Source organism: Lepidochelys kempii, chromosome 12 (genome assembly GCF_965140285.1).
Source record: "Lepidochelys kempii isolate rLepKem1 chromosome 12, rLepKem1.hap1, whole genome shotgun sequence".
In the NCBI taxonomy this organism is placed as follows: Eukaryota; Metazoa; Chordata; order Testudines; family Cheloniidae; genus Lepidochelys; species Lepidochelys kempii.
In genome coordinates, this window is record NC_136391.1 from 18,297,357 (window position 1) to 18,324,181 (window position 26,825).

The window sequence follows — 26,825 nt, forward strand, 5'->3', positions numbered from 1 at the left end:
ATTAAATGATCATGTCAACTTCAGCTCAATGGTAGTTCAGGAGTGCTCAGCAACTCTGAAAATCAGGCCATTAATTTTATCAGATATAATAGTTTTGTCCTGGCTTACAAAACATAAGAAATCAATGTTTGTTTCAAATGAGTTAGCTGATAGCACAGCCAACCATAATAAATCAAAACTGTTTCTGTTCTTACAATGTATACATTCAGCAATCTGTATCCCAAAAGAAAATAAAAACTAATTATGTATTGTATGAATATTGGGAATAACTATTTTAACTTGGCATAGATTTCAGGGTTTTGAGGCAGGTCTAGAAACATTGATAGCCGCACTTTCTATGCATGTAAATGCTTCTGTGCAAAACTTATCACTTTGATAAATCTTAGACCAGTGATACCCAAACTTTTAAGGGTCGCGCACCTCCTTACCCCTGTCCATCCCCTCCCCCCCTGCAGCCAGGGCTGGGAGCAGGGCTGCTGAGGGGTTGGTCTGGGTCCAGGAGTGGGGCTGAGGATGGAGCCATGGCCAGGGCTGGCCTGGGCCCCTCTATGTCACCCCCCCCACCGAACATTCCTCCTAGGGGCACACCCCACAGTTTGGGAACTATAGTCTCCTGGGAAACCAATAACAGACATTTGAAATGCAATGTTTACACTTATCTTGGATATCTTCCTCTACTTAATAACTTCATACATCATAATAAACTGGCTTCACTGTCTGTTATAGTGGCTTATCATTGGCCTAAACAAAAATTGACATTGTATAGACACTTCTGATTTGTAAAAAGTTGTTCATTATGCTCTCTCTCTCTTCTCTCCTCCTCCCCCCTGCCCCCACCCCTTTATAGGAGTATATTAAGGGACTCTGTGAACCTGAACTAGAAGAAAAGGAACATTATCCAAAGGACATGCACTGCATTTTTGTTGGAGCACAGAGCCTGTTTCTTAACTGTCTTATTCAGGATACCTGTGCTGATATAACAGTGCAGGAAATAGGATTACTTAGTATTAAGGGTGGTGCAGAGGCTGTTGTGATGGCTAGAAGTCATATTCAGCAGTTTGTGATGCTCTTTGAAAACAATGAAGGCTTGTTAAGTGACAAGGAATCAAACATAAAAAAGCAGTTTAAAAAATTTGTGGAAGCACATGCAGATAAATATACAATGGACTTGTTGATCTTGCCTAGCTCGCTTAAAAGAGAACTTCTGAATCTTACACAAAGTGATTGTTGTGAAACAGATGGCAATATTATAGATCTTACTGCAGATTCTGAAAGCACACCAGAGTTTTCACAGGACAAAACCCCAAAACTAACTGTAATGAGTGGAGATGGAAAAACAATTGGGGAGGAAGCAAGAAAACAAGCTGGAACCCCTGTAACGGAGCTTACAAAACAAATGGACACGGTGTTTTCCAATGCACCAGGAAGGTGTTTTGTTCCTATAAATGGTGTGACTCCACTTGAGGCATCCGTTTCCAAAGAGAGACAGTCATGTAAAAGGAGGTGTTCTGATGCTGAGGAAAGGCTTCCTAAGAAACAGTTTTCATTAGAAAGTGATCAGGAGGTCAGGCCTACACCATGCAGTAAAGATCCAGATAGGGGTGCAGTTATTGATCTGATTTCTGATAGCTGCAGTGAGTCGGATGATCCACGCTTCTCTATTACAGACTGTGATGAAATTAGTGAGGAAATGGAATACAAGATTCTTGTAAACTTTTTCAGGACCATGGGATATTCCCAAAAAATTGTAGAGAAAGTTATTAGTGAACTGGGACAATCAATGGAACCATTAATGCTCCTGGAAGCAATAGAAAAGGAAAGTACAAAGCTTCAGAAGGAAAAGGAACAGTCAGCGCAGATATCTCGAACCGTAAGTGTGCATTCAGGTCGTAATGCAGATCTTTCACCGACTCTGAAAGATAGAGGTTCTATCAGTAAAAATCAACTTAATCCCAGTCAGACTTTAAAGGAGACAAAAAATGTAAAACAAAAAAGATCGAATTCACCACGTGCACAGCTCCGGGCAGAAGACAAAATGCATGTGACAGACTATAAAAATAAAACTGCTCTTCCTTCCACTAAAAAGTCAACAGAGCATTGTAAACAAGTACATTTGAATTCTTCTGATCAGAGTCACAGTTCCAGGACAAATGATGTAGAAACTGATGGTCTCATACTGTCTTTTAACACTGCACAAGAATTAAAGAAATATGGAGCACTAAAAGATGTTGACTTTGTAGCAAGAGGGAGCTCAGACCAAGAGCATGCATCAGTTCAGACTGAAACTGTAGTTCAGCAAAAATCTGCAGGGCCCTCGAATACACAAAATAATGAACCTGTTCATGTGGAGAGACTAGGACATTGCAATCCTTCACAGTTTAGACTCCTCCACCAACCGTCTGTTGATATCCCAAAACCTACTGAACGTCCTCTTCCAACTTCTGTGTTTCCGTCCCAACTGCATGTGCCAAATCAAGAGAGGAGGACAGTGGGACCATACAGTCATCATACAGATGCCTCAGTTACTGGGGTTCAAAGGTTTATGGATTCTCTGAAAAAGCCGTACAATCTGGAGTTGAAAAATGAACCTGGGAGAGCATATTTAAAACACATCATTATAGATGGAAGCAACGTTGCAATTTCGTAAGTATTGCTAGTTTGCGCTACTTTTTATTAAGTGTCAGTGAATTTCAGAGTGAAACTGGGAAGAGCGAGCACAGCCTGGGTATAAAAGCTTTTCTTGTCAAAAATTCTTGTTAACTGGCCTCCATATGACCAGCTATTAATTTACTACTCCAACACAGTTCCCCACCAATCTTGTAGTAATGGGCTAATTTGGTAGGGTGTATAGTGGTGACTTCTGTCCATTGAAAGCTAGATGAGCAACATGAACCTCATTTAATTGCCTATTTAAACTGTAGAAGAAATCCTAGTTTAATACCTGTATTCTCCAGTTTCTGTTAAAAACATGTATGGTGTTACTGTTTAATGGTTGCCATGTTCCACTTAGGTGCTTTAGAAATTCTTCTAGATACATACCTGGGAGATGATGCTCAAATACTGTGCTGATGTGGATGGTATAAGAATAGCAGTCCCATTTCTGTCATGGGTGAAGCAATTCCCAGAGAAGAATGTGTGGGTTTGGGGAGGAGGGGAGGACTTTGACCTTATGCTAAATAGAGCTACCTTCTATTTACTAAAGCTTAATGTGTTTAGTATTTGATAAAATAGGTGCGAGTTTTTAACTATAAGTTTTAATATTTGTAAGTCAATTGAAAAATTAAGTAGTACATACTAATAGTTGAGAAACTATATTTAGCCTAATTGTCCCAATTCTAAGTTCATATATTTTAAATGTTATTCTGTGATACCCTTAAAGATTTGACTTCTACATCTTGGCAAGAACTGAGGAGAGTCCTGAAAACATACAACAGGTGTCCCGTGATTTAATTTCTTAAATTTCATATTTGTGCACAAACACATTAATAGACATGATTGTAAACGATCAAATACACACTTCATATGTTTACATAAGAATATATATATATTAATATGATATGGAATTCTTTTGAACATTGTTTTGTAATATAGAAAACTAAAATCAGATAGGGCAAGGGAGAGAAGAGATCCTTTCTGAAGGTAATTCAGTTTGCATTTATTAAATCAACAGGGTTTTTTATTAAGCAACTGTCAAACACAGTCTAATATGTGCACTTTTTAAATCAACTGCTTTAATTTATCAGTATGCAGTCTTTGAAGCGCATCCCCACTTAAATTCAGAAAGAGAATTCAGCAGTGAGCTCTAACCTAATATTATAGCATAATAAAATTGTATGATCGAAACTTACAAATAAAGAGTAACCTGACATTTAGTGTTCTGGCAGACAACTAATGAGCATCTTCTTAACAGATGAAAACAAAAATAATTACAGTAAGAATGTAATGTTTGAACAGCGAGAATATTTTATAAATTATCAATGAAGTTCAGGATAAGCATCACGTTAAAATCTAATTATTAAAAAAAATTGAGTAAAAAAGGGTTGGCTTTTTACATTTGCCTGAAGTTGTCTTGCCAATTTTTGCTTTTTTTTTTAGTAACATTTTCCTGTCTCTAAAAGTATTTATAGTGCATTGGTACCCCCATGTGACCAAGGATCAGGGCCCCACTTTGCTAGACGCTGTGCAAGCATGCAATAAAAGTAGTCTCTGCCCCCAAAAAAGTTGACAAACTAAGGGGGGTTGTGTATTTTGTTTGACATCTACTGGGTGCTGTGTGAAAGACTAACAAACAGAGAAAACAGTGAAAGACACAGTAAACAAAATAAACTTACTGAAAATAGACTGTTACCTTTCAGTTATACTAATTTTATGTGTTCGCAATTTTTACCTATACTTGTTAAGAGTGAGACTGAGGGCTGGTCTACACTAAAGCTGTAAGTCAGCCTAAGTTACGCTACTTCGTTATGTAAGTTGTGTAACTGAAGTCGACATAACTTAGGTCAATTTACATCAGTGCCTGTACCACAGTGTGTTGACAGGAGATGCTCTTCAGCTAACTTACCTTCCGCCTCTCACGGAGGTGGAGTACAGACGTTGACAGGACAGCGCTGTCCCATCAACTTAGCTTGTCTTCCATTACAGCAGTTCTGATTTAGCTGTAAGTATAGACGAGCCCTGAATATAGACTTCTGAATTGACCTCTCCTTTAGTTGATCTCCTGCATCTCAAACTATGGAGTTTGCAAGCAAATGAGTAGTAGAGTGAATACTTGCTTTAGAATTCTTCACAACAATGGAATGTGAAAGTGTGATATCTAGAAACATTTCATTTCTTTTTTGGGAGAAGTGCTGTTTTCCAGGAATAGACCAATTGAGCTTCCTGTTGCTCCACTGGCTAATGCTAAGATAAGAAGTAAACCTGTAGTGCTTTGAGTTCCTCTGCAATGAGAACAGAGAAACTGTCTAATATGAAAATAAGTGTGTCTCCATCTTAAAACTCACAAGCAAAAAGTACAAGTTGATTACTTACAGCAAAAATAAAACCAAACCAACCAAACAAAACCCTCTCTGGATTAATTTACTCCTTATAGCTAGACTTCATGTCCTCCTTTAAAACAGACCAGGTATTTTAAATATATTGCTTTAAAAGCAGGAAATACTAATTGAAGTGATATTAAAGCCATGAAACTTCAGGTGGTGATTGAGGTCAGTGTTTGAATGGGACACTTCAGAGAGTAGGCCAGAGTGCTGCGTATCATACGCTGCAGGAAATGCTCTCAGCTGGATAAGAAATACAGCAGGTCTTATTCACTTGTAGCCATTAGAGACAAGATGCTGTTGAATAGAATTATTTTAAATCTGTGTCCTAAACAAATGAACTTTACTTTAATATTTCTCAAATATGTAGATTTTCCCTGCAATATCAATTTACAGCATTCTTTATTTCCTGCCCGAAACATTTAGTGTTTCTTTGTGCTGTTACAAAGCTGGAATATAGTTTCCTATCCGTATCTGTAAATATGTATGTATTTGTACGTATATACATGCATACGTAAATTATTGTTTAAAAAAAAAAGACTGCAAATTTTTGGCTAGATGAGGATAGAAAAATGGACTCTTAACTACTACATCTTGTATATCTAGAAGCAGCCATGGATTTAACCACCCAACCTATAATTCACTAAATTGTGAATCTTGTTAACAAACGGTGGACAAATTCCCTTAATTGTTAGGGAGGACATAACTTCCACAGATTCCTCCAGCTCCTTACCCAACCCAACATCATCACCCTCCAAGCCTCAGTTTCATTCCGACTCTAGAAGAGGCTGATAGATATCAACGTCTAGATCCAGTGAAAAGGATGAAGGACTTGAAAAGAGGCTTGCTCAGTCATAAAAAATGTGAGGGTGCAGAGGATGTTATGAATGCTTCTATACAACAGAATAATATTTAGCACAAAACTATCTTTGGTAAAACAAAGTACTTATGACTTTATATATATATATTCTTATGGAACTCTTAACTGTGGATTATTTTGTAGTGCATCATGCTTCTGGTTTTGAAATCTCCTCTCATTTGCCTTTATACTGGCTTATAAAAAGTCAAAATTTATTGTAGTGTATTGTAAATTGAATATTTCAAGTTTAGATATTTGAGGTTATGCAGATTGTCACCTTATTTTCTGCTGTTCAGATGCAGATCATGGTTGTTTCTGAAGTCTCTTGTTAAACTGCACAATTAGTCTAGGTATTCCCACTTCCAATCATATCTTCAGAGTGTACTTACCTACTGTAAAGGTAGCTTTTCCCTTATTTTTCTGGGAATAGGAGATTTGAACTTTATTTCACTCCTTCAAGGCTTTAAGAAAGATACCTTTCTTGCATTGGATATTTTAGCAACAGCTTGGCCTAGATCCTTCATATCCCTTTTGAGCTGGACGTTTTTGTTTTGTTGAATGTGAATAAACATTCATGTACTAAAGTTCCATTATTCAGGAAGAACTTTATGGCATAGATGTTAAAGAGCCAAGAAAGAAATTCAAAATTAAAAAAAAAAAAATCTGCATCTCTAGATGTTGAGTTGAAATTTCATGATGTTAAATCAGTTAGGGCTTTCGGCAGAAATTTGATCTCAACAGGTGCTGGTCTCATCAGATGTTCCTTGGACTCCTACAGATCATCCTAAAGCCTGATAGCTTCTCAGAAGAAAGATTAATAAAAAGCAATTTGTCTTAAAACAGCAACACCTGTTAATACTATAGTTAGGGGTATGTGTCAGATTCCCAACAAATTATGTTACTTTAGGAGTTCATATTGTAGCTCTTAACTGTATTTCAGTTTGGAGCGAAATGTAGAATACAAAACATTAATAAAGAGTGACTGATTCTTTAGCCTTCAATAGGATTAAAATAGGTTACTAACATAAATATTATGGACTAATTTGTTCGGCGTCTGAGAGATGTTACCTTGGGGGGTGCAATATTTTCTAGTTAGGACATCCTATTAGTCTATTGACAGTATTTTAAAAATAGTTTAAAAAATGGTCTAACTAGTGATAAAAACCAGTGAAGTACAGGTACGTTCCCAAAAGTGTAAGTTCTTTCAAGGTGGCTCAGACGTCACAGTACTAAGTGTGTTACAAAAACTCTCAGATCTTTTTCCTTCACCCCTTTTATTCCATCTACTTTGTGACAGATTTCTTTTTTTCTTTTTCCCCTAGTTCTAGCCTGATGACTTTTTCAGGCCACTTATATTTTCCGATAGTTGAGCAGGCCTGGGAGTGTTTCCAGAACTGGCTGCTATCCTCATATCTCATCTCTTGGAACCTTACCTGGCGCCAGAGATTCAGTGCTTTCTGGTATATCTCTGAGTATTCTTGAGGTTTCTTATTGTACCTTATCTCAAAAAGGTATTTGTGGCCTCCAGCACTATAATGTCTGAGCACCTACTTCACTGACAAGCTTTAAATTCACAGGTGTAAAGTATTCATGCTGGAAGTAGTTGCACACTCTTGCAGTCAGAGAACAAATCTTACTTTCACTGGCCAAATACAACTAATGCATTTTGAAGAGCAAAGATTGACTAATGCTCTCGTGGACCTCTTTGTAATCAGTCCAGAAAGATTATTTTCAAAAAAGGGAGAAGGAGTCAGAAAAGCAAGTTTTTGAGTAAATGAATCTGAGGAAATCGGCCTCTTTTTTGCTTGTGGAATATCATGAATGGTCAATGAAGTGAGTTAACCATTTGTTCCAAATAAATAATTTACCCAGTCTATTGTTAGATAATGTAGGAAGCTTTCAAATACAGTGTGTTACCTTCCTTAAAGTATGATGGTTATTAACTAAAGGAGATAATTTGGTAGCTATTATTCTAACTTCAGTTTAAGGACCCATAGGTATATCCTCTGAAGCAGTGGTTCCCAAACTTGTTCTGCCGCTTGTGCAGGGAAAGCCCCTCGGCTGGCACCGCTTCCAGCAGCTCCCATTAGCCTGGAGCAGCGAACCGTGGCCACTGGGAGCCGCGATCTGCCGAACCTGCGGACGCGGCAGGTAAACAAACTGGCCCAGCTCGCCAGGGGCTTTCCCTGTACAAGCAGCTGAACAAGTTTGGGAACAACTGCTCTGAAGAATTAATTTGGATACCAGTCTTGAAAAAGCCAGCATTATAAGGGTTAACTGAAGTACCTGATTAACACTTCCTGTCACTTGACTGTTGCAGTCCTGGTAGCTCTTACGGGGAAATTCTCTATGACCCACAACTGTATGACATTACTTGAATAAAAGTACAGTGCTTTTATTACAGTAAATAACTTTACAAATGAACTATTTCCTCATTGTTCAGATTTTGTTCTTTAGCAAATAGGCAAACTGCAAGTCATAATTATGAGTCATCATTTATCTTAACCTTTTTAGACTGATTTCCCAAACTTGTATTAATGGAAAAGAAATGCAAATTGATGGGGTTATGTAGAAAGTAACAAGTCCACCACATCCTCTTTAATCTCTGCTTTTTAGAGAAGGAGCATTTTTCTGGAGAAAGAGAATAGGGTTTTATGTAATGGTATGAACTCAAAATTCTCTCAGAAGATATAATACATTGTTCTTCCTAGCACTTATGAAGTTATTGGACACGTCAAAAAATAAATGTCTGAATGCATTATGCTTGGTGTAAAAACTCTGAAATGACCACTCAGCTAACAGACAGTGAATTAAAAAGAAAATATCTTAAAGCGTTCTTAAGCCATTGCCTAAAGTTTCAGTTCCATAACTACCCTTACTCTTAGGGCTTGTTTTTGTTACATTGTTAGAGGTAAAACTCAGGTTATAACCCAACTTGAGCTAACCCAACTCCCATCCACACAAACAGCTCTCTAGCTTGAGCTAAGTGATCCTTTAAGCTCAAGCTAGCTGGCTGGTCGAGGGAGCGGTATAGGTTGAAGCCTGTGTGCTTTCTGATGCTCAAGTTTAGGCTATATTTACACTAGAGAGCTTACAATGGCACAGCTGTACCAAAGCAGCTGTGCCATTGTAAGTTCTCTCGTCTGGCCACTCTATGCCGATGGGAGAGAGCTTTTCCCTTCAACATAATTAAACCACCCCCAATGAGCGGCAATAGCTATGTCGGCAGAAGAAGCTCTTCCGCCAACATAGCACTGTGCACACTACCACTTATGCCAGCGAAACTCACTCAGGGGTGTGTTTTTTCACCCTCCTGAGTGACCTAAGTTTTGCTGACATAAGTGGTAGTGTAGACATGGCCTTAGTAATGCTGTGGGGATGCAGCAGCTGTAATTACAATTTATCAGCTATTAATCAAATCACTCTGTGCTACTTATCCGATTGCTCTGGGCAGCTTTTGTTTTTGTTTTGAGTGTTTTGCAGTATGGTTGCTTTCACTAGAGCTAGACTAGCTCAAGTAGAGTAACAAGATAGCGGTTGCAGTGAAGACAAACCCCTACAGAATGTCTACACTGTCTCTGGGAGCAAGCCTCCCAACTGTGGTGAACAGACTTGTGGTGGTGGGGCTTGTGCTAGCATGCAAAAAATAGCTATGTAGACATTGTGGCTCAGGTTCTCAGGCATAAATCAAAGCAACACAGCTATTTTTAGTGCACTAGTCTGAGCCTCATCACTACAAGTCTGTGGATCCTGGGTGGGAAGCTCGCTCCCAGTTGCAATGTAGACTAGCCGTTCTCAAACTGTGGGTCGGAACCCCATTGTAATGGGGTCGCCAGGGCTGGCGTTAGACTTGCTGGGGCCCGGGGCCAAAGCCAAAGCTCGCGCCGCACTGCCTGGGGCCAAAACTTAAGGGCTTCAGCCCTGGGTGACAGGGCTTGGGTTTTGGCTTTGGCCCCCCTGCCCAGGGCGATGGGTCTTGGGTGAGCTCGGGCTTCGGTCTCCCCTCCTGGGGTTATGTAGTCACTTTTGTTCTCAGAAAGGGGTCGCGGTGCAGTGAAGTTTGAGAACTCCTGTTAACATACCCTGTAGTGTGCTCTTCCTAAACCTATTCACAATGACACCTGCCTCCATGTTCAGTCAGCTGAAAACTTTGATTACAAACCATGAGGGCGAGGAAAGTTAACTAGAAGTAACAGAATCAAGTGGTTTAAATGCTTTACTGAGTAACCACCTGATCTTTTGTCAAGGTTGTGCTCTTGATTTGTTTATTGCAGCGTTGTTGTGTATGGGAAAGGCCTGAGGTTTTTTGGTTTTCTTTAAATCTGCATCTTTCTATGTACTTTAAAGTGGGTTTTTTGAGACTGTCATTTGCACCTCTGCCAAATCATGCCTCCTCCATATGTCATTTTGGCTTCTACCCTAAGATGCACCCACACCCCTTCTCCCCCAATCCAACACACCTCTTTGGGAGGGAAAATCTCTGTCCATGCCTGTTAAACTGAAACTAAGTGGGCATCAGGCTCTAGACACACCTTTTGCCTTTTGTACCCCTTCTGGGAGGTTGAAGAACTTTATTCTTTTAGGTTATGTCTATATGGGGGAAAAGAGGTGTGTGTCTGACATGTTAATGTGCTAAAATCCTGGTTTAGGCAAGCTGTAGTTTTAACATTTGTTACTGGGTTCGGGTGAACCCTATGGGAGTGTTACTTCAATCAGCCTAGAGTTTACTTTTACCAGCTAATTTGTGTTTAAAACATACCTTTTTTTCTTAGTGAAGAGAGAGCCTTTCAGGTAGACTGTGGGAAACATCCATGCAACAGTAGCTCCCTTAAAACAATATTTATTAAAATAAGAGAAAAATCAGAGCAGCATAAAAAAATAACATCTCATCTGGATTCTTTGGAAAAGCCCAGCCAAGCTGGCTTCTCTTAGCTTAGTTATAGAAAAGAAAAAACCTTACATGTTCTAGAAAGCAAGTGCTATCTCTGACATTGTGCTGCTGCTGTGTTATGCTGCTTATTATCTTCTCTACCTTGCCTTGCTATGGCCCCACCCCAGTTGTAAATATAGACCAAGTTGGGGAACAGATGCATTCCACAGGAGGTGAGCAACTGAGAATAAGGGCTTGGCTATACTTGCAAGTTAGAGCGCATTAAAGCAGCCCCGGGCATTCTAACTCCTTATGCGTCCACACTGGCAAGGGACATAAAGCGCTCTGACTCCACAGTGCCGCAAGAGCTGCTAATGTGGCCACGCCAGTGCGTTTGCAGCTGACAGTGTAAACACAGGGCAGCGTTTTCCCTGTTGTGGTCTCCGAAGGGCATGGCAACGCTTGCAGATGTAGAGCGCTTTGAGTTAAACCAGCCTGCATAGAGTGCAGTAGGGAAAGTGCTGCAGTCTGTCCACACTAACAGCTACAAGCGAACTGGCGTGGCCACATTAGCATCTCTTGTATAGGCCACAGAAAGCAGTGCACTGTGGTAGCTGTCCCAGCATGCAAGTGGCTGCAACATGCTTTTCAAATGGGGGGGGGGTGGAGTGTGACAGGGAGTGTGTTGTGTGTATGTGTGTGGGGGGCAGAGTGGGTTTGGAGGGGCTGAGAGCATGTCAGTATGCTGTCTTGTAAGTTCAGAAAGCAGCAGACCCCCACTCCTCCCTGGTTCGTTTGTTCGTTCTCTCTCTCTCTCTCTGTCTCACGCAGCATTCCACAGTAATGGTTGCTTTGTCTCGGAGCAGATAAGCATGCCGGCTGTCAGAAACGGAGCTTTCAAAGGGCATATCCACATTCCTGCAGCGATTCCAAAACAATGAGAAGAGTTGCCGCTTGACTTAAGGGGATTATGAGACTTTCCGGAGGCTGATCAGAGCTCAGTAATGCAACACCTTGTTCACACTGACGCCTGGCATTTCAGCCAAGGCGCACCAAGCGTTAATCTTCTCACCAAGGTGGAGTACCAGGAGTGTTCTAGCCGTGGAGTCAGAGTGCGCTACATGCCTTGCCAGTGTGGACGGGTAGTGAGCTAGGGTGCCCGGAACTGGTTTAATGCGCTCTAACTCGCAAGTGTAGCCAAGTCCGAAGGCTGGTTTAACTTCCAGCGCGCTACATCTGCAAGTGTACTCATGCCCTAAGATGATCCATTAACAACAATTACTTGCTGTCTTTTAAAGGCCTACCTAGCTCAAGGACCACATTTCACAGTTCAGCTTGTTTAGCAGTGCCCCATTTACTCAGGCTTCATTATTTCATTATTATTATTTATTACAGTAGTGCCTAAGGCCCAACTAAGAGTGGGGACATGAAGGGGGAGAGACAGGAGCATTGTGCGAGGCATTATACAAATCCAGTGCTCAACTGTCCCTGCGTCGAAGAGCAGTCTCAACAGCCAAGACAGATGCAAGGTGGGGCAAGGGGTAGAACACAAGCCGTTTAAATTCTTTATCAGTTTTCTCTTGCCATGAATTATAAATTGATAACCTTAGACCCTCTGCCCCAATCCTACTTTATTTATACATAATAAAGCAACAAAAATGCACCTCCCCTCTTTTTGCCCATGCAGATCACCTTTAAGAAAGACGCACTCTTTATCACTGCACATTTTGCCTACCCGCCAGGTCCATGAGTCTTGTGGGTCAAGCGCTGCTGCTCTAAGACTTCTGCCTGCATAGTTTGATTGCATGAGAGAGATTGTAAGTCTGTTGTTCAAATGCAGGTGGCAAAATCACTCATTTGTGTCACTTTTTTTTTTTTCTTAAAGCCTTGCAATAAGAGAGACTGCAGAAAAGGCATAACTTACAGTTTTAGGAGTCACTGCCAGTTCTGCTGCTTTCTCTGTGTCCTCCAAATTATACACTCTTCTAAACAAAAATTGCCCTCTTACAAAAATACAGTCATAATGTGAACTAATGTGTTTTTTGATGGCAGAGTTTTCTGCTAAACAAGCATCAGTAGCAAAGATCTGAATGTCAGAAGCCATCTAAGACTATTCAAGTGCTAAAATTATCAAGCATAGCTGTTTGTTTCTTTAAAAAAAAAAAAGGTTGCACATTAGGGTGTAGAAGGTAAGGGTTTTCTGTGAGGGTTAACTCTCTATGACAATTACATTACTTTATTTAAATATTGATGTTTGTTGTGTGAAGCATACACAGTACTATTTCTATCAGGAAAAAGTGCTGCACAAACATGTTCTGTTACATAAATGGGGCCACATTGTTTCTCATTTACAGTTCAAATATAATTAGTGGTCTGTCTCTCCTTCCCCTCCCCCTCCAGCCCCACTCAGAGAATCTGATCTCAGATTGAAGTAGGTGGCATCAAAAATATAAAGCAAGGAAGAAATTTAGAAAAAAGAGGTGTTAAATATTACTGGGGATTAAAGTGTGGTATAGACATTTAAATTAGGATGTCTGCTAGCAGATTGTATTTTAGAAGTTGGTTATTTAGTTGATCTAAAGTCTCTAAAGTAGCTGTTTGAGGAATAAGTGTGGACTTCAAAACATTTAGGGTATGTCCATGCTGCAGCTGGGAGGTGTGATTACAGTATACACACAAGCATACCCAAGGTAGCTTTGATCTAGCTAGCTTGCCAAAAATAGCAATGAAGCCATGGAAGTGCGCAGTGTTGCCAACTCCACATAGCAGGAAGTCCCCAGACAAACCCTGAAAAGTCACTAGATGGAGCTGTTTAAGCACTCAAAAGGAGTCAAGAATACACACACACACAGAGGCGAAAATAGTCACAAAATCATTCACAAGCAGCTCTATAGTGTTAATAAAATCCATTCCATGCTCTTTTTACTACGTTGTGTTGCACACCAGAAGCAACTACAACAGTACATTGTCATCATCAGGAGGGCGCCCTCTGCTCATTGAGAAGGAAACTGCAACCCTCTGCTCATTGGGAAGAGTGCTCTGTACACTGCAGTCCTGGTTAGGTGGGGTTGGTTAATTTCAGCTGAGCCTCCCTTTCTTGCCAGCCTGGATTAGAGTCGACAGGTTAATGAAAGGGAGAGACCAGAACCAGGGGGAAGAGGGCATTCCTCTGACCTGAGCTCAGTGCTGCAGGGAGCCAAGAAAGTAGACTTAAAAACAAAAATCCGCACGCCGGACCCCTTCCCCCTGCTTCCAGGGTTTCATTTCTGAAAACAGCTAGGCAGCTAATCCCAGGCCAAGCCAGGGAAAGAAGTAAAGGGGAACCTAAATCATGCTAGCTCCACCTTTGATCCTGTAGTAAGGGCTTTATCACTGGAGGCACGGTGCCTCTCCTTCCCCCGTGCTATTGGGGCACATGTCCCTGTTTCATCCCACCCCACCATCCATCCTTGCAGCTCTCCTCACTGGCTAACCTTCCTCCTCCACCCAGTATACTGCTTCATTAGTCATATTTCTCTGCATCACAAGGTGTACTACCTATTACAGAGCAGCAAGAAAGAACACATTTGGGTAAAAATAAGCCCTGGCAAATGTGCTGCTTTGTCCAAAATGTGCCTGGCTTTAGCAAAGTATTTAATTAGCATCCACAAACTTCTTTTCCTCACCTGCAGATTATAGTGATCTCAGCCCAAGAAGCCCTGGAATGTGATTTCTTCTGAGAACATGCTCAATTGAGACATAATGCTGTTAACCTGGTGTGCAACAGAATGTAGTAAGAACAGCATGGAATGGATTTTATTAACACTGTTGAGCTGCTTGTGAATGATTTTGTGACTATACATATTGATGACTTCTTTCTGTGAATGTCACTGTAATTGGCAGTGAAAGTCGCTAGATTTGTCACTGGTCACTTTGACACTTGTTTTCTCACTAGGGAAACCAAAAAGTCACTAAATCTAGTGACAAATTAGCTAAGTTGGCACTAGCTACTTGTGTGAAGCTCCTCTGGGACTTTCAGTATATATTCGGGCAGCTACTCCATGTCATCGCCCATGCTGCCATGGCTTCGCTGGTATTTTTAGTGAGATAACTAGATCAAAGCTAGCTCAGGTGTGCCTACCTGTGCTGCATCACACCTCCCAATTGCAGTGTAGACATATCCTAAAGTACTGAATAATGCAGGCCTACTGCCTTATTTCTGAGCTCCCTGATCTGAAATGCATATATGATCTACAGTGTGTTTAGTTCTTGCATTATGCAGATCACTTTACATTCTCTTGGTATCTTCCTGATATGAAAACATGAAATGTGTGTTGAAACCTGCTGCCCTCCTTTCTATTCAGATTTCAGAGTAACAGCCGTGTTAGTCTGTATTTGCAAAAAGAAAAGGAGTACTTGTGGCACCTTAGAGACTAACCAATTTATTTGAGCATAAGCTTTCGTGAGCTACAGCTCACTTCATCGGATGCATACTGTAGAAAATACAGAAGATGTTTTTATACACACAAACCATGAAAAAATGGGTGTTTATCACTACAAAAGGTTTTTTCTCCCCCCACCCTACTCTCCTGCTGGTAATAGCTTATCTAAAGTGATCACTCTCCTTACAATGTGTATGATAATCAAGGTGGGCCCTTTCCAGCACAAATCCAGGTTTTCTTCCCCCCCCCAACCCAATCTCCTGTTGGTAATAGCTTACCTAAAGTGATCACTCTCCTTACAAAGTGTATGATAATCAAGGCGGGCCATTTCCATCACAAATCCAGGGTTTAACAAGAACGTCTGAGAAACAGTGGGGGTGGGGGGGACGAAATAATAAACAAGGGGAAATAGGTTACTTTTTATAATGACTCAACCATTCCCAGTTTCTATTCAAGCCTAAGTTAATTGTATCCAATTTGCAAATTAATTCCAATTCAGCAGTCTCTCATTGGAATCTGTTTTCGAAGTTTTTTTGTTGAAGGATAGTCACTTTGAGATCAGAAATCGAGTGACCAGAGAGATTGAAGTGTTCTCCGACTGGTTTATGAATGTTATAATTCTTGACATCTGATTTGTGTCCATTTATTCTTTTACGTAGAGACTGTCCAGTTTGACCAATGTACATGGCAGAGGGGCATTGCTGGCACATATCACATTGGTGGATGTGCAGGTGAATGAGCCTTTGATAGTATGGCTGATGTTATTAGGCCCTTTGATGGTGTCCCCTGAATAGATATGTGGGCACAGTTGGCAACGGGCTTTGTTGCAAGGATAGGTTCCTGGGTTAGTGGTTCTGTTGTGTGGTATGTGGTTGCTGGTGAGTATTCGCTTCAGGTTGGGGGGTGGGGAGAAAACCTGGATTTGTGCTGGAAATGGCTCACTTTGATTATCATACACGTTGTAAGGAGAGTGATCACTTTAGATAAGCTATTACCAGCAGGAGAGTAGGGTGGGGGGAGAGAAAACCTTTTGTAGTGATAAACACCCATTTTTTCATGGTTTGTGTATATAAAAACATCTTCTGTATTTTCCACAGTATGCATCCGATGAAGTGAGCTGTAGCTCACGAAAGCTTATGCTCAAATAAATTGGTTAGTCTCTAAGTGCCACAAGTACTCCTTTTTCTTTTTTCTATTCAGAGTGATGTTTCATTAAGTTGCTTCAGTCAGTTTAAATTCTGTTGAACCTGTTATAATCTAACCTGCTGTCTCTACTCTGTGTGTGGGTGTTCCTATAAATCTGACTTCTGATCTGTAGAAGGATATGAAACCAAGTGATTTGTAAAATTTAAACTGGTGTTAGTCTTGTTTAATCTATTTCACAAACTTTCAGTGAGATTTTGTTTTGTTATGTAAGGAGATCTCTCTCTACCTGCTGCTAATTAAGTCTTCCCTTTGCTCAATTCTCTTACCTAGGTCAATTCTTGCAATTGGATGGACTGCTAATTAGCCCATGCAGCTTTTTCATTTGGGAAGTTGGATACTGGAAATCATGGTTTCTAGAATAAAAACTTAAATTCTGTTCAATATTTGCCAATTTAATTGCACTGGATACTGTTCCATTCATTTTTGCTGAACTGCATTAGTTTATTTTGCATATAAAAGCATTATTATTCCTATCTATATACATCCCATCCCTAGTTGGAATTTTTTGAACACCTGAGTCTAATCATTTTCAAAAGTAACTTTTTAGTAGGAAATAAAAATTGAAGTATTGGGCTATTACGCTTAGGGCTCAATATTTACTTTAATTGTAGGCACTTTTATAATCCACACTGTAATTGCTGTGTGTTATCACTATCCCTTGTTAAAGTCTGTAATAAATAATATTCCTCAGGACTATAATCATACAGTTATTAAATATTTTAAACATTTGTAGTTGAAGGATTTACCCACTGACTTGGGAATCAAATTCTTACCCGCCTATTTTCATTTCTAACTTCCATCAAGTCTTTGTAACAAGACATCTTAACTTCTGGTAAACGGACCTGGATCTTCCACATTAGGCTAGTTCCATGCTTTCTTGGTTTGCTCTTCTTTATTAGAGCCACTCGGCGGGATCACAAAAATAGAAAGGCGTTACCACTTTATTCCTGTTGTAGTTTATCTGAAGTGCAAAAAATTCAGGAAGCTTCACCTCAGAGGTATTACATCATCCATTGATCTTGCTAAAAATTACTAGCCCAATATAATGGGTCGGAAAGGAGCGAAGGGCCTTCTGTTTCCCAAACTCAATATCCACTATTCAAAGGAATCTAACAAGGCATGTCCTCACATCTGGCCCACCTGGTGAAATATGTTTTGGTGCCAACTGGAGAGAAGGTGGGTCTGGTGTTTTGCAGCACAATACTTATTTTCATTATAATTCATTGTATATGGATCATTTTAATCTGTAATTGATAGCTAATCATAAAACTAGAATATGCTTCAACTTCGGAAATTCTCAGCTGGTGGGCTCTTCAGAAGGACCTGGTCCCTGCCCATGACTGATGGCTGTAGTTCTGCCCACAAAACTTGAAGTGGGCTAATCTGTGTATCTGCCTTGCTTTGAGAGGGAGGAGTCTGGTAATATGGCTGAAGAGACACTTCTCCCTTTTTTGCGCTTAAACTCTCTTCCTTGTATGGAGCACCTTGTATGTAACTAGAGCAATAAGCATCCCCTACCTTTATTTTTTAATGGTATTGTACTTATAGTGCAAGATATCACTTCACCGCAACACTTTTAATTTCTTCAACATTCATAGTTGTACAACTCAACATGAACTAATCTTGCTTGTTTTTTATAGCCATGGTCTACAGAAGTTCTTCTCCTGTCGAGGAATTGCAATAGCTGTTGATTACTTTTGGAAACGTGGCCACAGAAATATTACTGTGTTTGTTCCACAGTGGAGAACAAAACGTGATCCTAACATCAAAGGTGAGGCGAATAATGTCCTACTTTCTTTTCTTTTGTATTCAATCTAATTAACTCTCTTTCCAAGTTCAGCTCTTGATATTTGGGACCTGTCACAAAAGTGTAATTGATAAATAACCTAATTTTGAATTGCTAAGTAAGTTTTTTACATTTCTCTGAATTTTATTGAATCACTTGACAATATCCAGTTAGGTGTTATATACTTTATTTTGTAATATGGTATAGAAATTAGCTGCTCATAAATATCAAAATATCTCTTGAATTATTGCAATTCAAAAGTAGTCAGTTATCACTGTTCAGCATCTTAACGTTTGGGTATTTAGAGAAACCTTTCCAGGTTTGCTCAACAGTGTTGCAGACCATTCTCTGAAGAGCTGATATTTATTTCACTATCATGAAGACACTGAGGATGCATCTTTATCAGAAAAAATGTATTCTTACCTTGAGTTAGCTAACATAAGGTAAACCCCTAGGCAGTTTGTAGGCTCATATGAGTTAGCAGGTTGAATTAAACCTTAGGTGCTCCTGTAGTTTTTAACTTGGCCTAACTTGTGTGAAAACTACAAACTGCCTTGTCTTCACTAGGTTTTTAAGTCATGGTAGCTAACGTGAATTAACACATCTTTTTCTTAGTAAGGACAAGGCCTTAATACTTACAAGTCCTTAAACTCTCAGATTTACCTTTCCTCCATTAGTCTCAGCCTTTTAAAATCATTCTCACCTCTTCAATAACTTTAAATTTTTAAAGTTATTTATAAGACTGAGCTAGTTCATCCTTGAGACAGTTCTATGAAGTAAAGAAGCAGTAGCTTCACTTTAATTAGGAAAATTAAAACATGCAGTTAATGGGACTTTTGGGTGGTCACCATCACTGAAAATCAAGCTACCTGTTTAGGTGCCTAACTTTAAGCACTCTAGTTTTAAATGTTTTTAGTCTAACTGACCTGCCACGGATGGAGATGGGTTTTAGAGACAGGTTAGAATTTAGGAATTTATGGGCCACTTGCTCCATCCACGTCAGACTTACCAGCAGTAGTCTATTTCTCAAGATGCAGTGTGCCATCTGTGCGGATCAGTAGGTACTGCTCTCAGAGAAGATAAACTGTTTTGCATGTTACGTAGACTAGATGTAAATTCTGTAAATAATCACTTTAAAGAAGAAAGCCTTGCCTTTAAAACTGAATGTTTGTTTTACCCTTTTAACAGAGCAGCATTTCTTAACACAGCTCCAGGATGTTGGAATATTGTCTCTAACTCCTGCAAGGATGGTATTGGGAGCAAGAATTGCTGCTCATGATGACAGGTATGAAAGATGGGAGTTAAACCCTTTTAAAAGATACACGATGACTGTCATACCTCATGACTGATATTGTGAGGTAAACATTAACCTGGAGAGCCAAGCACCAATTTCATGTCTAAGAGGTGTTCCATATATTTGTGTGCAACTGTGGTGTATCTGTCCTATCAAGGATCATTATTTAAATGACCTTCACTCCCTTGTACACATTCTGCTTTCAGTATGTCATTAAGGCCAGTATTTTTAATGGCATTATATGCAGCCAAAATCTTAGCAACTTTAAACTGTCATCATTCATCCTTGGATGACCTGGATATTTTGTATAATTTGGTAGCTTCCCTCATTAAAACTTGTCATGGATTTTAGTCCTCACTGAGGAAAAGTGTCTTTGACAAGTTTTGTATAAATCACTTGCTGAGGTTTACTAACTTATAACCCATCGAGTTGTGGAGATTGAACACACACATGTGTCTGGATCTGTGCCCACTGAAATAACATATAAACTACTAAAGAGGGAGGAGTTTTTGCATGACCCTTTTTCTACCTTCCAGCCTCTAAGATGGTGTGGAAGAGACAAGAGATGCATAGGTTGCAAATGTTCAAATGTTGACTCTGTAAAACTTGCTGCACTCGAGGTGATCGTAGCCCTAGTGTGCCGTATGGCAGTAAACGATACACAAAGGCAGTTAATGTCAAACTTGCATCCTGGTTTTATTTAGAAACACATCAACAAAATACCATGTTTATTTTAAACACCACCTCCAACCTTGAAGTTCTGGGGAAGTCTTTCAACCAGATGTGTCTCGCTCATTGCAAGTGGGAGTTTCTTTCCACAGTCAGTTAGCTTTCTTAATCATTGAATGATTTCTACTAAAGTTTCCCAATGCCAAGCTGCTAGTTAGAAGAGCATGCTAGAAACGTTTCTTTTATCAGCTAACCCTTTAAAATTTGGCAAAGACAAGCAGCTGCAGCTCTGAGCTAGCCATCTGGAAGTTAGCTTTTTTGCTGCATCTCCCTCTGTCCCAGCTGATAAGCAATCCACCTTTTTGTTTTTCTACTGACTAAGGAGATGGTATGTTCTTGTACATAGACCATGCCTGATGTCATTGAATATGCAGTCTAACCATCATGTACTCATTGAACGTGAAAATAAAATTAAATGCACCAGTACATTTTAGTAGTTCTTAAAAATAAATAACCAAAAACCCCTCCATTAACGCAATGTTATGTCAGAAAATTAAAAGGTACAAAAAGTAGGCAATCCATAGTTGTTCCCACTGTAGGTCTTTTGGGCTCAGTGTTATATCATCTCACATACTTTTAAATTTATGCCTTAAAATAGAACAGCTTTTATTATAATACAAAATGCTGTATACTTTCAATGGAAAGACTTCTGATTGCTGTGGAAATCAGAGTATCACATTGTGTTTACATTGAATCTCTGTTCAAGGTACATGTAAGCAAAACTCTCTGAGAATAATTTATTCTTTTTAAACTCTGTACATCCTAAATGGTTCATAATTGGTGTTTTTAAATAGGAAAAAGTGGGATAGTTTATTTCCAGAGGAATAAACAACTTGTGTACTTTCAAGGTAGTCCCTGTATTTCTTGTATTAATATATCAATAATGAAAACTTGCATTAATTTTAATCATATAATTTTGAAAAGGATATATTACTCATTGATAAAAGAGCTGATGAAACAGGCAAGCATAGAGGTAGTAATGCAATGGAGCTGAAGTATTATCCTGCTGCACAAGGGGACACAGCAGATTAGCCAAAAGAGAATGTCTGGCAATGGACTTAGGTTGAATTGTGTAATGAAGTTTCAACTTTACTGATTTATTTTAGACATGCAGCTTTATTTACCTCTACATACACTTTTTGTAAACCTGTAATTCAGCATACTCAGTTAGCATTTCTATGATAACCACTAGCACCAAAATCTTACCTTAAAAACTTGCCTGAGTAAGCAGTGCTGCTTGCAGTCAGCTGAGACTTGAGATTCATTTTTTGGTTGGTTGAGGTCAACCAGTCCAACTTTATAAAAACTTTAAAACAAGTGTTTTCATTAGTAGATCTAATCTACACTGTCTAATTAGGGAAGGCTCCTTTTATATGACTGTGATGCTTGTTTTCTACCTGATGTGAATGGCTTTGGCCAGAACTAAACTGAAAAAATATTTTAACTGTCTTTGAAATAATTGTTGTAGATTTTTGCTGCATCTTGCTGATAAAACTGGAGGCATTATTGTTACCAATGATAATTTCAGAGAATTTGTAACGGAATCATATTCTTGGAGAGAGATTATTCAAAAAAGGTAATTTTACGGATTTATACAAACCCTAAAAGAGAGTCCTATTCTTATGCTCTAGATGCCCTTAATATAATTTTTAAAATAATGTTGTGACCTAAACTTTAGCAATACCATACAACATAACCGCTCACCTGACATCCTGCTCCAACAACTCACCCCCATTTTCAAATGTCTGGGGGGCAAAAAGGCACATCTGAAAGTAATCCTTATTTGGGTTGTTTTAGACTGAGGTGGGAACAAAATTTAAAGCTGTGCCTCCCCCCCTCTCTTCCCAAACATCCTGTCAGTAGCCCCTCTAATTGAAGATGCATGGTTACATAAGCTTGAGAACCTTTGCTAATCTCAGCTATGATACTTTGATACAGGGAGCAAGGCACTTTGTCAGATAGGTAAGTAGGTCCTAAGCATTTAAGACTTTGCTGGTCAACGCTTGGTTTCTGGATGTAATTTCACAGAGCACTGACCTCAGATTCTGGTAGTGAAATACTCCATTTATCAGCAGGGTCATTGCATGCTGCAGAATCTTCAGTTTATGGGTGGTTTTAAGGAGTAACCCTTTGTAGGGTCCACTGCAGTATTTTAATCATGAAATGACAAAGGCATATTGCAAATACCCATTTTGGTGCTTCTGAGTTGTACCTTTCTCATTTTAATGAAAAAATACAATGACCAATGCCATCTGGGTGGGTATTTATTAATTCCAACACTTCATTGATGATTTTTCCCATAGACTTTTTGCAGTGGCTTTCTATTCTGAACGTCTTGTTGATTTTTGTCAAACTGTCCCAATTAATGACATGGAGAAAAGCCATATTGCAGGTACAATACACCTGCATGTTTACCTGTAAACAACCTCCTTCAACAATTAACTTTTAGTTTTTTAAAGTTATCTAAACAAAGTCTAAAATCTAAACGTAAATCTTAAAAATTGGGTGTCTCATATTAAATTTAAATGACATATCAGTTATTCCATTTTCATTCAGGGTCTAATCCCAAATCAATGGAAAGAATTCAACTGGCTTCAGTAGACTTTGAAACGGGCCTTGTTCTCTAGTCAGAAGACAAAATACTAAGTAGTTTTTATTAAAAGATTTAAATAGGAAGAAGGTGCTTAAATGGTACAGAAATAATCTCTTCCACTATTGTATTTCAAGGTTGTATTTAGTATATATAAACACAGGAACTTCTGATTACTTTAATGTTAAGGATTTGCAGTCAACTAACTTAAATAAAAAAATCTTCACACAAGACTAGTCAGCATTTAGTGCCTGTCCCCTGGAGACACTCTGTTATGTTTTGGTCACAGATCCCAATCAGTTGTGTGGCTTGCAATGATGCAGGAGTCTTGAGCTAATCATTTTGAATATACGGATAAGGAAGTATAATATAAATAATAAAATCTTATGTAGTCCTTTCTCTCTCTCACTTGTTTTGCAGTGGCCCAGACCTTCCAGTTTAAGAACCCACTGTAGTCAGGAATAGTGGCGGGATTTTCGTTTCCATATAATCACCCATTAATTCATGATTTTGGAAGGGAATGTCATTTTTAGCTATAGCAGAATAAAAGTTAATTGATCAGACTGTACTGATTCTAGCTGTGAAATTAGGTGGTTAATTCTACATATTGGGAGTGGGAGGTTGAAAAAACTAATTGTATTGGTAGAGCTATTTCATTAATATTTACTGTTGCAGGTTGCTCCAATACACATTTGTTGGGGACATATTCATGGTTCCTGATGATCCTTTGGGAAGAAATGGACCTAGATTAGAGGACTTCCTTCGGAGTGAAGGCTGTTTTAGGTATAGCAGTCTCTTCATTCTGCTTTGAGAGCCAAGGCTTACAAGGGGCAATAAATGCTTTAACTGAAACCTGAAGTAATTTACTTTAAATAAACAAAGTCACAGTGTACAGTATGAAAAATATATTAAGAGCATGAGCTCTAAAGATGTAATAGCTTTACAGGAAAAAATGTGTTCTTTTTTGTTACTTTAGTCTGTTCAGAAAGTGTTGGTGAGGTTACATGCATCTAACCAGGATCTCACAATAAGCAAGGCAAGTGCCTCAGTAACTTCCTCTGAGGTTTGATTGTGGTGGCATTCACATAAATGTGGTGGTCCACATAGCATGCTGGTATTACACAAACCTATGATGCATAACTAGTGACTCTGTTTCATAAGAAATAGAATGAGTTCATCTAAATATATCCTTGATTACCCCTTACTGATGATCAGCATTTGGATGATAGGAGCACTATAGAAAAACCTAAGATAAATAGACATATTAACGGTATATTCTGCACATGGGAGACACACAACTTTTTTCCTATTTTCATTTTCCAAGCTACCCTCAGGTTACTACATCATACTATTAACAATGCCTGCCAAGACATCTGGAACTAAATGACTTTTTAATCTATTTCATTTTTAATCTTAATTTGTTTTAAAATGTGTAGATTTAAATTTACTACCATAATTTAGAAATATATTTAAAAATCAGATCTTCCTTTTATTCCTACAAAGACAGGAGTTCAAACTTTTGGTTTTTCCATTGCACCACATAATGACTTTCCTAGTCTCTACATCAGTGAAATGAATGCAGCTTCTTGAACAGATAAGTAGTGGCAGTATTGTCAGCATTTGGAATAGAAAGAGCTCTGATCTGGGGGTTCTTGACACTTAACCTTAAAGTTTTAATGAAAATACTTTAGTGTTTTCATTTCATAATGATGATGATAAACACGTAACTCTTTAAAAAGTGATTATTTCATTAGAGATATTAAGAAAAAACTAGTTGTTGGCTGATTTTCAGCCATCATGTATGACAGTTTATGTAATGAATTGGTTGACTTAATAGTTTTTTTTTTATCCATCTCTACTATAAGTAATACTGAAGTTAGTACATGGCATTTTGTAAAAATGTAAAACTGATTACTTGAATGTTTTGCTAATTGAGCACTTGAATGTTGAACACTCTTTACCTGTCTAAAACGTGCATCATAGCCAGTCATATCTAATGCTAATCTCTGTTACTATCTCTTAGGCTTCAGATTTGAAGTCCCTTAGGTAGATTGTAGTACTTACTGTTTTGTATCACTTTTGCATCACTTTGATGGAATCAAATGAACTGCATCTTTATTCCAAAACAATCTGAAGAATACTAGAATGTAGGGGTTCAGAGGCTCTATTTTGCCTACACTTTTTATACTCAATACCACTTCTTCCTTAATTTACCAGAAATTTCACTTTTGTTCTATAGAGATTTTCCACCAGCACAAGTAACTCTACCGACTGGGAGACTGCATTCTTCTGGGACCTCACACTTCATGCCAATACCCAAGTCATGCAGTAATAATAGACAACCTATGAACCAAGTACATGGTAGTCCTCCATCTGCCAGGCTTCCATTTGAACCAAACTTGCCTAACGTACAGACTGGTCTAACAATTCCACCACAAAGATCTACAACAGAAACAATACAACTAAGGGAAGCATTGATAAAAATATTTCCTGATTCTGAGCAAAGACAGAAGATTGATCGAATACTAGCTGAACATCCATTCATGAGAGACCTTAATGCACTGTCTGCCATGGTGCTTGACTGAATATGATACGGGGGTCTTACATTGCAACTGATCCACCTAAACTTTGAATGTCAATGTGAAGAAACATGTTGCTCAGTGTCATGTCACTTTATGAATATTCAAAAAATAATACTTTTATTTGTATAAAAAGATATGAACTATTTTTTGTGCATATTCCTACAGCTTTCAAACATCAACCTTTTTTGGTAAATTAAGTTATGCTGCTATTACAGATTTGTAGAAACATTTTCTGTGAAAGGAAACAAAACTTTTTGATTCTGCCTCCTTGGAATTGTGTATTAAAGTAGTAGCAGTTCACTTTAGAATAGTGTTTTTGCACTTATTTCTTAATTATACTTAAGTGGGGAAAAGGTCATGTTTGACACATACTAGATTAGAATATTTATTTTAAAATATAAGATGGAAATGGCACCTTTAAAACGGTTTACCATTGGGGGATGTATTTGCCAGATGTATGCACATACTTTCATTAGCATTAAGTACACACCTTTAGGTAATTGTTTTTTGCCACTGGGTTGGAATTGCTTGTACTGTTATAGAATATTACATTTTCTCTGTATTGTAGAAGTAATGCCACTAGGTGGCATCTTGTAACCATTAGTTTGTAATGACCAAGAAAAAGGTTTCTAACTTTAAATTCAAAAATGCCAATTCATACACTCAAAAGAGCATACAAGCAAAGAGAACTAAACTGAGACAGTGCTACTGTGGCACCATTTAGGGAATAAATAGTGAGAGGGCTGTTGAACATAATTTAAACAATATAATCTTGTTACATAATTCACATAAAAACCTTATAGGGAAGTAGTCTGCTATTGCAGGAGGCAATAAACATTAGTTTGTACTAATCCCAGGGATGGGATTTTGGTCCTGGGGTAGCTCTAAAATAACTTCATTCTTAAACTGAAATTACTCACCCTGCTAATCCAGATTGGGTGTTAATACCTTACCACAAAGGACTGTTAAAACAGAAATGTGCATCCTCAAGCCACTATAACAGAAATTCCGAATGCTTTTAAAGAACCACCACTGTTTGAAGGTGGCAAGTAACTGATTTTTTTTATTTTTTTTAATGGTCAGAAAGGGTCTCTTTGCCCCCCCCCCCCAAAAAAAAAACAAAACAAAAAAAGCTTTACACTATTTTGTGCAATGCTTGTCATGTAAAACTTGCTATTTATAAGTTACCTGTTCAGTTCTAGTTGCCAGTACTGTGATCTCAATTTAGTTACTGAAAATGAAGCTGTATTCTTCTGTCCTATACATAATTACCAGTCATCTTAACTCCTTCTTGACTTTTCTCACGAACTGTATTAATTGCTGGGTTGTTGGTGACTAGAACTTCCCACAGCTAAGAGAGTCTGTTCATAAAATCTTGGCCCTCAAGTATCTGAGGCTGATTTGCATTGATGTGCTGCTCCCAGAGGAGCTGCACAAGGTGCATAACACTGG

The 26,825-nt window shown here is 38.7% G+C and overlaps 1 protein-coding gene across 6 annotated transcripts in view; it reads left to right on the forward strand.

The window, feature by feature from the left end:
• Window positions 1–25,681, forward strand: part of N4BP1 (NEDD4 binding protein 1) — a 38,483-nt gene extending 12,802 nt beyond the window's left edge. For 2 of the 6 annotated variants that reach the window (XM_073307704.2, XM_073307708.1), the window contains 6 exons: window positions 848–2,643; window positions 18,033–18,163; window positions 19,367–19,463; window positions 21,670–21,777; window positions 23,467–23,574; window positions 25,031–25,681. In XM_073307704.2, coding sequence (XP_073163805.1) covers window positions 848–2,643; window positions 18,033–18,163; window positions 19,367–19,463; window positions 21,670–21,777; window positions 23,467–23,574; window positions 25,031–25,376 — 2,586 coding nt within the window. In that variant the 3' untranslated portion in view covers window positions 25,377–25,681. Of the gene's footprint in view, window positions 1–847; window positions 2,644–18,032; window positions 18,164–19,366; window positions 19,537–21,669; window positions 21,778–23,466; window positions 23,575–25,030 lie in introns of all 6 variants that reach the window. The other 4 variants (XM_073307705.2, XM_073307706.2, XM_073307709.2 and 1 more) reach the window with 4 other exon arrangements.
• The last annotated feature ends 1,144 nt before the right edge of the window (window positions 25,682–26,825 follow it).